This window comes from Rhinoderma darwinii, chromosome 1 (genome assembly GCF_050947455.1).
Source record: "Rhinoderma darwinii isolate aRhiDar2 chromosome 1, aRhiDar2.hap1, whole genome shotgun sequence".
Classification (NCBI taxonomy): domain Eukaryota; kingdom Metazoa; phylum Chordata; class Amphibia; order Anura; family Rhinodermatidae; genus Rhinoderma; species Rhinoderma darwinii.
This window is the reverse complement of record NC_134687.1, coordinates 636,520,733-636,535,111: the sequence shown is the minus strand read 5'-3', so window position 1 is coordinate 636,535,111 and position 14,379 is coordinate 636,520,733. Positions and strand designations below refer to the sequence as shown.

The 14,379-nt window shown below is 41.6% G+C and overlaps 1 protein-coding gene across 2 annotated transcripts in view; it reads right to left on the bottom strand.

The window, feature by feature from the left end:
* Positions 1 to 1,126: 1,126 nt before the first annotated feature.
* The window catches only part of LOC142660751 (uncharacterized), an 85,656-nt gene continuing 72,403 nt past the window's right edge, over positions 1,127 to 14,379 (bottom strand). The window contains exons 9-13 of one of the 2 annotated variants that reach the window (XM_075837624.1): positions 6,399 to 6,496; positions 6,231 to 6,309; positions 6,021 to 6,103; positions 4,200 to 4,305; positions 1,127 to 3,064 (exon numbers count right to left, since the gene is read on the bottom strand). In XM_075837624.1, the coding sequence (XP_075693739.1) occupies positions 2,163 to 3,064; positions 4,200 to 4,305; positions 6,021 to 6,103; positions 6,231 to 6,309; positions 6,399 to 6,496 (1,268 nt within the window). In that variant the 3' untranslated portion in view covers positions 1,127 to 2,162. The remainder of the gene's footprint in view (positions 3,065 to 4,199; positions 4,306 to 6,020; positions 6,104 to 6,230; positions 6,310 to 6,398; positions 6,497 to 14,379) is intronic. The other variant, XM_075837714.1, reaches the window with a different exon arrangement.

The following is a 14,379-nucleotide window of genomic DNA, read 5'->3' as shown; positions in this document are numbered from 1 at the left end:
CAGTGGAGGGGCCTGAGTTGCATCGTCTGGTGAAACACAAGGAGGGACAGGGTATGGGCGGGCCAATCCACATACTGCACAAATTTCTGCCACTAGGGGGTTCTGTTGTCCACATTGTGGACATAACCAACATTGGCAGCCATTATAAGGCGGTGGCTGTTCATTCATTCCATACAGATGAGTCGCTTGTCCTTTCTTGTCTCTACATTCTATTTCAACATAACATTCTTTACTAATGGCTGCGGCTGTTCACGCCCACGCGTGGGCTGCGTCCGTTAGACCTTCATCTTCTAACTTTCCTTTACATTCTTTCACAATTCCCGGCCATTTTTCAGGCTGCAATCTACCTTCAGCGGGCAATCCGCATATTCCCATCAGTTTCTACATTTTACCAACATACTTTTTTCCTTCTCTTTTCTCAACTAACTCGCGCGCGCTGAACTTAAAGTTGGGAGGTGTCCCTCCTTTTGTTTTAAACACACTTTTTAGGACTTCCATCGTCCCTACCGTACTATCACTATAGTTTTTTTTACCTCCTACCACTAAAACTATCTATATGGGTTTTTTACCCCCCTACCACTAAAGCTGTCTATATGGGTTTTTTAACCCCCTACCACTAAAACTATCTATAGGTTTTACCTCCTACCTCTAAAAACTATCTCTCGTGTGTTATTAGCTTTGTTTGTCAAATACTACCAGTCTCTTCTTTTCCTGTTATCTATATTTTACCTACAGGCTGACTTAAAGGGAAACAACAGTTCTTTACACTAGGTTCTTGGGACTGTATGCCAACTAACACAGTCTCCGTTGTTCAGACTCTCCCCCCCCCCCCCCCCCCCCCAGACTGACTAACACAATCCATCACAATCTGCAGGAACACTCACGGACAACAAATAAGATGCCGATATTATCAGCAACTTACCGTGTCCTGGAGGTGATCAAGCTCGGTGAGTGTACCCGGATCGATCAGAACGATGTAAACGTCAGGTCATGGGATGGACCGGTCAGTGGCTAATACAGCCCCACGGTTGGGCGCCAAATGTGAAGTCTTAGATCCTCAGTTAGTCAGCCTGGTTCTCACCGAGTAGCGCGGGAAGAATTACACCAGAAGCAGAGCTCAGGTAGAATATCCTCACTCGTTTGAGTATAGGAGCACAACAACTTTATTTAAAACAATGCAAAACTTATATAGCAAAAATGACGTCAATTATCAGTATATGATCTTGTGACACCTCCAAGGTGCTAATTGGTTCTTGTTCAAACATGCCCTTTTCTTATTTGTTCAGTAAGTTTGTAGAAGTTTGTGGGTTAATACTTCATGTTGCTTCATTCACATTCCGGGGCGTTGTCTCATGCTCCGGCGCCATCTTGTGCCATCTTGTCATAATACATAGCATTATAGCAGAATATGATATACTGAGAAGCTTTATGTAAGGATAATAATGATTTTTGCAAGCACACAAATATACATAGTGGTGATCCTTCACAGGAGTACTCCCTCCTTTTTCCCATTGAAGAGGAACAGCCACAGAATGGTCTCCTAATCAATGGGATTTGAAAAATTGAAAAATAAAATAAAAAACATTTACAACAAATAAAGTAATAAAAATTACTAACAAAAATACAAATACAATACGGTTGTGCAAAAAAAAGGGGACATTGCACAAACCAATTCCTTCACCTATTATACCAGTCGGTATCAATTCAAACGACATTGACCAATCTTGCTCTAATTTTTTCCCTCTTTCCCCATACCTATAATTTCTATGAATAAATAGGTGGTGTACACCAGAGCATGAAAGGTCATTACAATTTTTAAACTTAAAATAAAGAAATAAAATTGGAGGTTCTCCTTTTACAACTTTGTAAATTTAATTTGGGTGTTTGGCAGATCCAGGTTAATTCCACTTAAAGAAAATGAACACGCTTATTGTCTCTTTAATGTCTGTGAAAAACCAGATGTATTAAGAATTTTATTTATAGCATTTCCAACATTCCAAACGAGAGTATGATTTCTGCTCTGTATGAATCCTCTGATGAGTTTAAAAATGTAATTTCCTTACAAAACATTTTTTACATATAGAATATCAAAATGGCTCTTTGTGAGTGATTTATGTGATGATCCCCAAGTTTGCCTTCAGTAATAAAACATTTCCCATAGTCTAAGCATTACAAATGCTTCTCCTTGTGTGAATTCTCTTATGTGTAACAAGACTTGATTTTTGTGTAAAACATTTCCCACATTCTGAACAAGAATATGGCTTCTCCCCTGTGTGAATTTTCTTATGTATAACAAGAATTGATTTTCGTGCAAAACATTTCCCACATTCCGAACAAGAATATGGCTTCTCCCCTGTGTGAATTCTCTGATGTATAACAATATGTGATTTATTTGTAAAACATTTCCCACATTCTGGACATGAATATGGTTTCTCTCCTGTATGAATTCTCTCATGACAAACGAGACTTGATTTATCTGTAAAACATTTCTCACACTCTGAACATGAATATGGTTTCTCTCCTGTGTGACGTCTATGATGTTTGACAAGATGTGATTTATCTATAAAACATTTTCCACATTCTGAACATGAATATGGTTTCTCTCCTGTGTGACTTCTATAATGTTTGACAAGATGTGATTTATTTGTAAAACATTTCCCACATTCTGAACATGAATATGGTTTCTCTCCTGTATGAATTCTTTGATGTATAACAAGACTTGATTTACCTGTAAAGCACTTCCCACACTCGGAACAAGGGCATGAATATTTCCCTCTGTAACTTCGTCTGTGTGTGAAACGATCTGATCCTTTTGTAAACTGTTTACCACATTGAAACCTTTTACCCCCTTTATGAGCAGTACTTGTGGTAACAATATGTGATTGGTCAGGAGAAGGTTCCTCATGATTAGGGGAATTGTATGATAGAACTGTACTGTGAAGTCCTGGATTTACATTTAGGGTGATGGAGTTTTCTCCTGAAGACTGCTGCATGATATCTTCATCTTCTACTTTATAATTTAGCAGGAACATGAAGTTTCCCTTTGAGCTCTTACTGGAATTTTCTATTAAAAGTAAAAATAGATTTCGTAATTGAAATATGTTTTTTCAAACCACAAAAGTAGACAAATTTATAACATTTCTACTAGGCTTAAAACACACATGCATGTTTTTTAAGCTAAAACCAGAAGTGGATCTAGCAGGAAGGAAAAGTATAAGCCATTCCTTATGAATCCACCCCTGGTTTTGGCTCTAAAGAAAACACACCAAGCACTGACACAAAAACTACATATGTGATTCAAGCCATACCAAAGCTATGAAAAATATTTTTAAATATACAAAGTCTACCATTCTGGTCTACACCTGTCACGACTTTGATCACAGAAATTACTGAACTTGATGAAACTCAAACATTTGAATTGAGGGAAGTTTGCAATTACCCTCTCAGTTCTAACATATAGAATGGATGAGAGGAACCACAAAGGTGTACAACACCAGTATTGTGCAAGTATTTAATGGGGGTGGGGGGAGAGAGGAAAAAGGCATATGGTTAAATGAGCAAAAATTTAAATAATAAACTTTATTAATTGACATACAAACAAGTATTGTGAATTGTTAAAATTGTTCAATTGTTAAAAACGCCACAAAAAAAACACGTGCTGTATGTGAAACCACTTATGGTGTCAAGGCTGGAAGTGTCAAGAGAGCCCCCATCAGCCTTGACTGCGGTGCTTCAGTGGTTAAACTGAGTCTTCCTGATCCCATCCAATAGGCTGGAGCTAGACTTACTTTTGTAGTAAGCGATAACAGTGTCAAGCGATTTGCTAGCGTTTATTTCTAAATTAGTACATGCTGAGATTTCAGAGCTACACATTTGTCAGAAGCTTTTAAGAGATTTTCAAGTTACTCATTGAATTCCTAGGGGCAGCGATTTATTGCTCACTACAATAAAAAGTCTATTTTTAGCCCCAGCCTTAGTGCAGCTGTTAATTGCAACCGGTGCCCCCCCAAAAACTCATGCTACACCTAGCGCATGACCGGATTCATAGGACACCTTGTAGAGAACTTCCATGTGCAGTCACAGCTCCCTCAGGTCCTGCACTATGTATAACACATTGTCTGAAGTGTTACTGTAATACAGAACTAAGGAGGAACCTTAACAAACATCCCAATTCACTTTCTAAATTCATTATTACTTACCTGTGGTAACACCAGCTGGAATTTCCTTCTCCACTTCACTCTTACATGGTTGATCGCCCCTCACCCACTCATCTTCTTCATCCTCCACATTAGTCAGATCTTCCTCCTGATTTCACATAGGTAACAATTCAGTACAATACAGCGGAGAGTGCGAGGAATCTAACAGATCAACATAAGAAACCACCAAAATCTATGACCACATCTATGACCACCAGACCAAAAAGCTCCACACACCCCTATATACATACACTGCTTAAAAAACATTAAGGTAACACTTAAACATAACAGTATAATACCCAAGTCAATGAAATGTCAGTGATCTCAATCTGTCCAGTTTGGAAGCATAAGTGACTGTGCATCCATTCACCTGCTTTGGTGCAAATGAAAGGGTCAACAGGTGCACTGGAGGAATCAGCAAGACAAATCCTAAAAAGGCAAAAGGTTATGCAGGTGGTGGCCACAGAATATTTCTCTCTCCTTATCCTTCCGGACTGATTATTCTACAGTTTTTTCCATTTCCCTAGTGTTCTTGTCACTATCGGTAGCATAAGGCGGTACCTGCAACCATTTCAGGTTGCACAGGTAGTTCAGCTCCTCCAGGATGGCACATCGATGTGAGCCGTCACAGGGTGGTTTGTGATGTCTTCCAGCACAGTCTCAAGAGCATGGAGCAAAAACGAGGACACTGGCCATTACACAAGGAGAACCAGACAGTGCTGTAAAAGGGCATCAATCAGCAGGACCAGTAACTGCTCTTTTGTACAAAAATGAACAGGAGAAGCACTGCCAGAGCCCTACAAAATGACCCCCAGATGGCTACTGGTGTGTGTTTCTGACCAAACTGTCAGAAACAGGCTCCATGAAGGTGGCATGAGGGCCTGACATCCTGTAGTGGGACCTGTGTATGCAGACCTGCACAGCGAATCTCGATTGGCATTTGCCACAGAACACCAGAATTGTCAGGGAAGCCATTGGCACTTCGATCTCTTTACAGATGAGAGCAGGTTAACACCGAGCACATGTGACTGGTGTGAAAGAGTCTGGAGATGCCGTGGTGAATGTTATGCTGCCTGCAACATGATCCAGCATGACCGCAGTGGTGGTGGGTCAGTGATGATCTAGGGAGGCATATCCTTGGAGAGTTGCACAAAACTTTACATAGCCAAAGGTACCCTTACTGCTGTAAGGTCAGGGGAATTATATCCTCAGAGAAATCGTCAGACCTTATATTAGTGCAGTGGGCCCTGTGCTCATACTGGTGCAGGACAATGCCCAGCCACATGTGACCAGAGTGTGTCGGCAGTTCAGGGATGACAAAGGCATTGATGCCATTGACTGGCCCTCACGTTCTCCATACCTGAATCCAATTGAGAACCTCTGGGACATTATGAATTAGCGGATCTGACGCTGCCCTAGTAGCGCCACAGACCGTCCAGGAGCTCACTGATGCCCTGATCCAGCCGTGACATCCGGAGCATGCCCTGACGTTGTCGTTTGTGCATACAGGTATGTTGGGGGCCATACACACTACTGAGTCACATTAAGAGCTGCCGTGATAAAAATTCTTGCAAATTGGATGCGTCTGATTTAAATGTTTTACTTTCATTTTTGGCGTAAATTTGGAATCCAGTCCCCAATAGGTTGATGATTTTGGTTTCTATTGACTGTTAATATGTAATTTTGATCTCAATGAATTACACCGTTTATATCAGTAAAGATATTAAACTTGAATCTTTCGTACATCGAGATCCGATGTGTGATTTGTCTTTCCTTAATTTTTTTGATCGGAGTAGATTTGGTATAGGGCTCAGCTTCATCTACCTGATAATTCTGTGGGACATAGTGATTTTCCTCTGAACAGTCCTGGGAATACAGAGCCCTTGGACATTTCCTACTGGATCCATCTGTAGGAAACACACAGTGAAGGAATAGATTGTTTACATGTGATGGTGAGATGATGGGAGTAGTATGCAGGCGACTCTCAAAACAGGTTTTTCCTTTTACAACTAATGAAAGTCTCCCACTCCTTACACTGCTGATCAGCCCTTAAATCCGTCTCCTCTTCTGCTTCTTCTATAACTTGAACCTTAATATCAATCAGATTTTCTCCCTAAACAGACAAAAAAATAATAATTTCAAATAAAACTTGGATTCAATTACCCTATGTTTATATTTTGTTGAGACTTTAGCGCCATCTACCTGATTATTTTCTGGGACATTGTGATTTTCCTCTGGACAGTCCTGGGTATACAGATGAATGAGACATTTCTCTGGTGGATTTCTCCTACTGGATCCATCTGTAGGAAACACACAGTGACTGAATACATGACCTACTGTAGATCTGTCTATACTAGTCCTTCTCAATGAATTAGAATATCATCAAAAAGTTAATTTATTTCAGTAATTCAATTCAAAAAGTGAAACTCATATTATATAGATTCATTACACACAGAGTGATCTATTTCCAGCATTTTTTTTCTTTTAATGTTGATGATTATTAAACAGTTAATGAAAACCCAAAATTTAGTCCCTAAGTGAATTGAAATATGAAATAATATAATAGTAAGTATGGCCTTTTTTGTGGTTTTGAAGTTAAAGTGAAGGAAATAAGTATTTGATCCCTTGCTGATTTTGTAAGTTTGCCCACTGTCAAAGACATGAACAGTCTAGAATTTTTAGGCTAGGTTAATTTTACCAGTGAGAGATCGATTATATTTAAAAAAAAAACAGAAAATCACAGTCAAAATTATATATATTTATTTGCATTGTGCACAGAGAATTAAGTATTTGATCCCCTACCAACCATTAAGAGTTCAGCCTCCTCCAGACCAGTTACACGCTCCAAATCAACTTGGTGCCTGCATTAAAGACAGCTGTCTTACATGGTCACCTGTCTAAAAGACTCCTGTCCACAGACTCAATTAATCAATCTGACTCTAACCTCTACAACATGGGCAAGACCAAAGAGCTTTCTAAGGATGTCAGGGACAAGATCATAGACCTGCACAAGGCTGGAATGGGCTACAAAACCATAAGTAAGACGCTGGGTGCGAAGGAGACAACTGTTGGTGCAATAGTAAGAAAATGGAAGACATACAAAATGACTGTCAATCGACATCGATCTGGGGCTCCATGCAAAATCTCACCTCGTGGGGTATCCTTGATCCTGAGGAAGTTGAGAGCTCAGCCGAAAACTACACAGGGGGAACTTGTTAATGATCTCAAGGCAGTTGGGACCACAGTCACCAAGAAAACCATTGGTAACACATTACGCCGTAATGGATTAAAATCCTGCAGTGCCCGCAAGGTCCCCTGCTCAAGAAGGCACATGTACAGGCCCGTCTGAAGTTTGCAAATGAACATCTGGAGGATTCTGAGAGTGATTGGGAGAATGTGGTCAGATGAGACTAAAATTGAGCTCTTAGGCATTAACTCAACTCGCCGTGTTTGGAGGAAGAGAAATGCTGCCTATGACCCAAAGAACACCGTCCCCACTGTCAAGTATGGAGGTGGAAACATTATGTTTTGGGGGTGTTTCTCTGCTAAGGGCACGGGACTACTTCACTGCATCAATGGGAGAATGGATGGAGCCATGTACCGTCAAATCCTGAGTGACAACCTCCTTCCCTCCACTAGGACATTAAAAATGGCTCCTGGCTGGGTCTTCCAGCACGACAATGACCTGAAACATACAGCCAAGGCAACAAAGGAGTGGCTCAAAAAGAAGCACATTAAGGTCATGGAGTGGCCTAGCCAGTCTCCAGACCTTAATCCCATCGAAAACTTATGGAGGGAGCTGAAGATCCGAGTTGCCAAGCGACAGCCTCTAAATCTTAATGATTTACAGATGATCTGCAAAGAGGAGTGGGCCAAAATTCCATCTAACATGTGTGCAAACCTCATCATCAACTACAGAAAACGTCTGACTGCTGTGCTTGCCAATAAGGGTTTTGCCACCAAGTATTAAGTCTTGTTTGCCAAAGGGATCAAATACTTATTTCTCTGTGCACAATGCAAATAAATATATATAATTGTGACAATGTGATTTTCTGTTTTTTTTTTAAATATAATCTATCTCTCACTTGTAAAATTAACCTAGCCTAAAAATTCTAGACTGTTCATGTCTTTGACAGTGGGCAAACTTACAAAATCAGCAAGGGATCAAACACTTATTTCCTTCACTGTATCTATGTCCCATTTTTTTCTGCTGGTGAAATATCAAATAAGCCCAATTACAAAAATGATTTTTAATACCAAAATGTTGGCCTACTGAAAAGTATGTACAGTATATACCCTCAATACTTGGCCAGGGCTCCTTTTGCGTGAATTACTGCATCAATGTGGCGTGGCATAGAGGCGATCAGCCTGTGGCACTGCTGAGGTTTTATGCAGGCCCAGGTTGCTTTGATAGCGGCCTTCAGCTCATCTGCATTGTTGGGTCTGGTGTCTCTCTTCTTCATCTTGACAATACCCCATAGATTCTCTATGGGGTTTAGGTCAGGTGAGTTTGCTGGCCAATCAAGCTCAGTGATACTGTGGTTATTAAACCAGGTATTGGTACATTTGGCAGTGTGGGCAGGTGCCAAGTCCTGCTGGAAAATGAAATCAACATCTCCATAAAGCTTGTCAGCAGAGGGAAGCAAGAAGTGCTCGAAAAGGTCCTGGTAGAAGTCTGCATTGACTCTGGACTTCATATAACACAGTGGACCAACACCAGCAGATGACATGGCTCCCCAAACCATCACTGACTGTGGAAACTTCACACTGGACCACAAGCAACTTCACCCTGGGACCTTGATTTCCCAATGATATGCAAAATTGCCTTTCATCTGAAAACAGGACTTTGGACCACTGAGCAACAAACCATTCCTTTTAGAGGCTTAGAAAACTTTTGCAGGTGTTTTGTGTTAATTCGCTGATTAGAGTGTGACACCAGGAGTCTACCATCTTCAACTTTTACCCAATATTCTAATTTTCGGAGATACTAAATTTTGTGTTTTCATTAACTGTTACCATAATCATGAACATTAAAAGACAAAAAATGCTGGAAATATATCACTCTGTGTGTAATGAATCTATATAATATAGGAGTTTCACTTTTTGAATTTAAGTACTGAAATAAATTCACTTTTTGATGATATTCTAAATTTATTGAGAAGTACTAGTATATCAGACACTTTTCCTAATACCTTTAATTTAATGTTTATTGAATCAAAGCATAAAGGGCACGTTCTGAGATATGCGGATACAGTTGAAAGTGGTAGGGGGCAGAGGGCATTTAACTTCTTGGAGACACGACCAATTTCATTTTTTTCTTCCTCCCCACCTTCCAAAAGCCATAACTTCTTTTTTTTTTGTTGACATAGCCGAATGAGGGCTAGTTTTTTGTGGGACACGTTGTACTTTGCCATGGCACCATTTATTGTACCGCATAATGTACTGGGAAGCTGCAAAAAATTATTTGTGCAGTGAAATGGGAATAAAAAAAAAGATTTTTTGGGGGGGGGGGGGGGGTTTGTTTTTACGGCGTTCATCAGGTGGTAAAAACTACATGTGCACCTTATTCTACAGGTTGATTCGATTACGGCGATATCAAATGTATGTTTTCTTTTATGTTTTACCACTTTTAAAAAAACAAAACTATTTGCTAAAAAAATAAAAAATGTTTTGTGTCACCACGTTCCGAGAGCCATAACTTTTTTATTTTTCCATCAATTTAATGATGTGAGGGCTTAATTTCTGCAAGGCGAGATGTAGTTTTTACCAATACCATTATTTTTACGGTGATCACCGAGCGGGTTAAACAACGCTTTATTGTGATAGTTCGTACTTTTGAGGATGCGGCGATACCAACTTTTATTTTTTGTTAACATTACTTTAGGGGAAAAGGTTTTGTTTTTTTTTACTTTTAATTTTTTGAAACATTAAAAAAAACGTACGTTTTTTTTTTAGTCCCCCTAGGAGACTTGAACCAGCGATCGTTGGATGGCTAGCATGATATACTGCAATACTAATGTATTGCAGTATTTTGTGATATGGACTGTCTCCTTTGAAGCCCTGCCAGAGGCAAAGCTTCAAAGAGTACAAAGACGGCAGACCTGGGGGCCTTTATTAGGCCCCCAGGCTGCCATAACCATTGTAAATGGCCGATCGCGTCGCAGGTGGACACGATGGTGTGTTTGAGGGAGCTCCCCGATTCTAACAATTTAAAGTTTTGAAGGTGCGGAATCAAAGTGAACTTTGATTCCGCCTGCTGGAGTGAGGTGTCGGCTGGCGACATCCCAGTAATAGTACATCGTATGTCGCCAAGGGGTTAAGAGCTCCCTGCCCTGGTGCACACTGGAACAATGACACCTCCGCTTTTTTAGGGAATTCTACAATGTGATGTCTAGACGACTGGGCTAGAGCATCTCCAAAACGGTAGGACTTGTGGGGTGTTCCTGGTATTCAGTGGTTAGTATCCATCAACAGTTGTCCAAGGTAGGACAACCGGGGAACCAGCAACAAGGACATTGATGTGTGTGGGGAGCAAATGCCAGCCCGTCTGGTCTGATACCAGAACTACTGTAGGAAAGATTGCTGAAAAACGTAATTCTGGCTATGATAGAAAGATAGAGACAACCTATAAAAAACAGGCATACTGGTGTAAATTATATTGGTGTCCATGTGACAAAATATGTACAACCAATAAATACTCAGGACAAAACTATATATGTAAATAGTAAGGGACTTGCTTTATTGTACAAATACAATACAAATTATACAAATTTGTGGTGTTCTAGGTAAAATCATAAAAATGTGGTTATTAAGTGGTCAGTTGATAACCCCTTCTGGACCAGAAAAAGCATTTGTTTTTCCTTAAGAAATGCAATCTTTGACCATCAAAGGATGTCCACTCTCAGGCAAATGTTTAATTAGCCCTTTCCTCACCAAGGTGAAGAAGTGTTAGGGAGTAATTACCCACACATTCTGACCAGTGATCAAAAGGTATGCAAATGGCTACTTGTGTGTCTGCCATGCTGACCTGGGGAAAGGTGTGAAATGGCCTAAGTTTAAAGGAAATAGGATTCATCAAGGCAAAGCCCATCATAATTGATATTTGGAGTGACCAATATAGGTAGTTATGATCAGGGAAAATAGCCTTTGGATATATTTTAAGTTCACAACCTCACACCCAGAAAAACTACATGGAACTGGCTAAAAACATGGGCCTAGTACAGTGGTGTTTGATATGCCCTGGTTGGTAAATGTATGCACAGGTAAATGGAGGTATTATTATATTTCTAGAAGATCCGTGCAAAAAAACATGACCATTTTAGGGCATCTGAATAGAAATAGAAGTGTGTAATGGGAGGAGTACGCTTCATTATCATATGAACAGCCTCCTCTCAGTGACACCACCAGCCAGTGGACTTGAGGGAAAAATTGGGTTTAAAATGCCAGGCAAAGCGTAGGGTCAAGGTTCCTGTAGCTGTTCAGGGTTATCAACGCTATTACAACGGCTGACAGCCTGTCCCCAAGCTTCTCCTCCTACAGCAACACTGTATTGCAGCACGGGTGTCGGCCTCATAGTACAGCTATGTCCAGCTACTTTATAGAATAGATTGTCAATCTTCTGTGCTAAGCTCACCGACCTAGCAAAGCTGTGCTCCTGTAGCTATTACAACGGCTGACAGCCTGTCCCCAAGCTTCCCCTTCTCCAGCAGGATAGTTCACCTTGAGGAAGCGTAGCAAAAGGACTCATCTGATATCTGATCAGAAACGCTGCTGAATGTTGTTGCTAACAGCTGGGGGTTAGACACAGGCTTTCCAGTCTTCACATGCCGTTTACTCCCTTCCCAGTCTCCTCCAAGTAACAGGGGGGTTGATAGCAGGAGCGCAGCGAGCATAGCAGTTTTTTCTGGCCACTCAGATACTATGAAACATTCCAGAGACGCACAAAGCATACTCAGAGAACAGCACAGGGTATGAAGATCACACCTGTTTCTCTCCATAGGGCACGCAGCTCACAGCCTGCTACATCATCAGCTCATCAGGAATCCTGATGATCTGAATCTACCGAATGTGAGATTTTTGTAAATCAGTGTAGATAATAGGATGAGCAGCCCCATCTAGCAAATACCTCCACTTTTCTAAAGACTTTTTTCATGGTCCCTATAGGAGTAGCTTCTTTCTGCAGCAGAGAAGAAGCCACAGGAAACCACCTTACCCTTTGAGTTTGAAAGAGAAGTGCTCCAGCATCAATCAAACAAGTGCCAACCTCCAACGAGAATTGCCGAGAAACATCAGGATGGTGAAGAACGGAGGCAGAAGTGAGGGCCCTCTTGAGGTTTATGAATGCCGACTCTGCTTAAGGGGTCCAGACTTTAGCATTCCCGTCCTTTGTTGGTGAGAGCAAAGATAGGGGCGGTAAGCGAAGGGAAGTTTGGGATGAACTGGCGATAGAAAATTGCGAAGCCAAGAAATCTTTGTATGGCACGGAGCCCTTGAGGACGTGGCAACTCTAAGACGGACTTCAGATGGATCCGGAGAAAATGGAGTCCATGATTGGAAACTATATAGCCCAGAAAGGGCAAAGAATTACTTTAGAATAGGCACTTTTCTAGTTTGGCATGGGGGTTACTCCCCCTTAATCGCGACAGGACTTGGCGAACATGCTTCTGGTGAGTCGTCAGATCTAGGGAGCAGATCAAGATATTATCCAGATATACCACCACACAGACATATAGTAAATCCCGGAATATGTGGTTCACGAATAACACAGCTAGAGCGTTACACAGTCCAAAAGGCATCACAAGATATTTGTAGTGACCGTCTCTGGTGTTGAATGCGGTTTTCCATTCGTCGCCTTTGCGGATACGGATCAAGTTATAAGCCCCGCGTAGATCCAGCTTTGTGAAAATCTTTACGAATGCCAACTCTGCAATACTTGGCTCCATGTATTCTGTCGAAGAACTGTGAGATCAGCGGTAAGGGGGTAATTGTTCTCGACAGTGATTTGTTTCAAACCACAATAATCGATACAAGGCCGAAGAGAACCATATTTAATTTTCCAAAAAAAGGATCCGGCTCCGACTGGAGAAATAGATTTCATGATAAATCCCCTCTCGAGGTTCTCCTTGATGTATACCTGGTTTTCATGGCCTGGGTCTCAGGCAAGGAGAGCGGATAAACCCGTCCACAAAGACGTGAAGCTTCGGGAGCAATTCAATCGTACAGTCATAGGGGACAATGGGGAGGCAGAATCTCAGCTTCCTTCTTGCTGAAGATATCCACATAACAGGCATACTGTAGAGGCATACCAGAGGGTAACTGAGGTATCGGGGAGTGGACAGAGTCGAACCTTAACCAGGCAGCGGTGTAGACATTGGAATTTCAGAGAGGTTCTCCAGTGGGAATCCCGGTCGAGGACAGGAGCGTGTTGGTTAAGCCATGGTAGTCCCAGCAGGATTTGGTTAATAGCCTTAGGAAGAACATAAAAGGCAATTTGTTCAGAGTGTAGAACACCCACTTGCAACTTCAAAGGTTCTGTGATGGCAAGAATTGGATCTGGCAGAGGTTTATCATTCACAGAAGCAACTGCTAGAGGTTTCTCCAGAGGAGTCGTGGGCAAATGGAGACTGTCTACTAAGGCCTGATGGATAAAGTTCGCAGCCGCTCCAGAATCCACATAAGCGGAAACAGTGTGCGATTCTTCACCAGAGGAGATTGTCACAGGAATCCATAATTTGGGAGAGAATTCTGCAGAAGGCGTTGGTCCACCTGGGTAGTCTCTCCGATAAACCCTAAGTGCTAAGGTTTCACTGTTTCTGGGGACATTGAAGCACAAAATGACCCTTGTGGCCACAGTACAAGCATAGGTTAGCGGAGCCACCAAGGCCTCTTTGTTCCAGGAGAGTCGTTCAGCTGCCATGGTGCAGAATAGTATGGTGTACTCCCTTACCACCTTCTCGCCTTGGCATCAGCCTTGAATCAGCAGAAGACGTACGTCCTAGTTCTTCGGAAAGTCTCTAAGAACCGCTGCAGTTTGGAATACTCTGGTTTCCTCACGGTCCCAGATAGAGTTCGCCCATGCCAGAACTTTACCAGAGAGAAGGGAGAGAATAAAGGCAACCTTGGTCAGATCAGAAGGGAATAGATGTGCATGCAGCTGGAAGTGGATCTTGCACTGGTTGAGGCA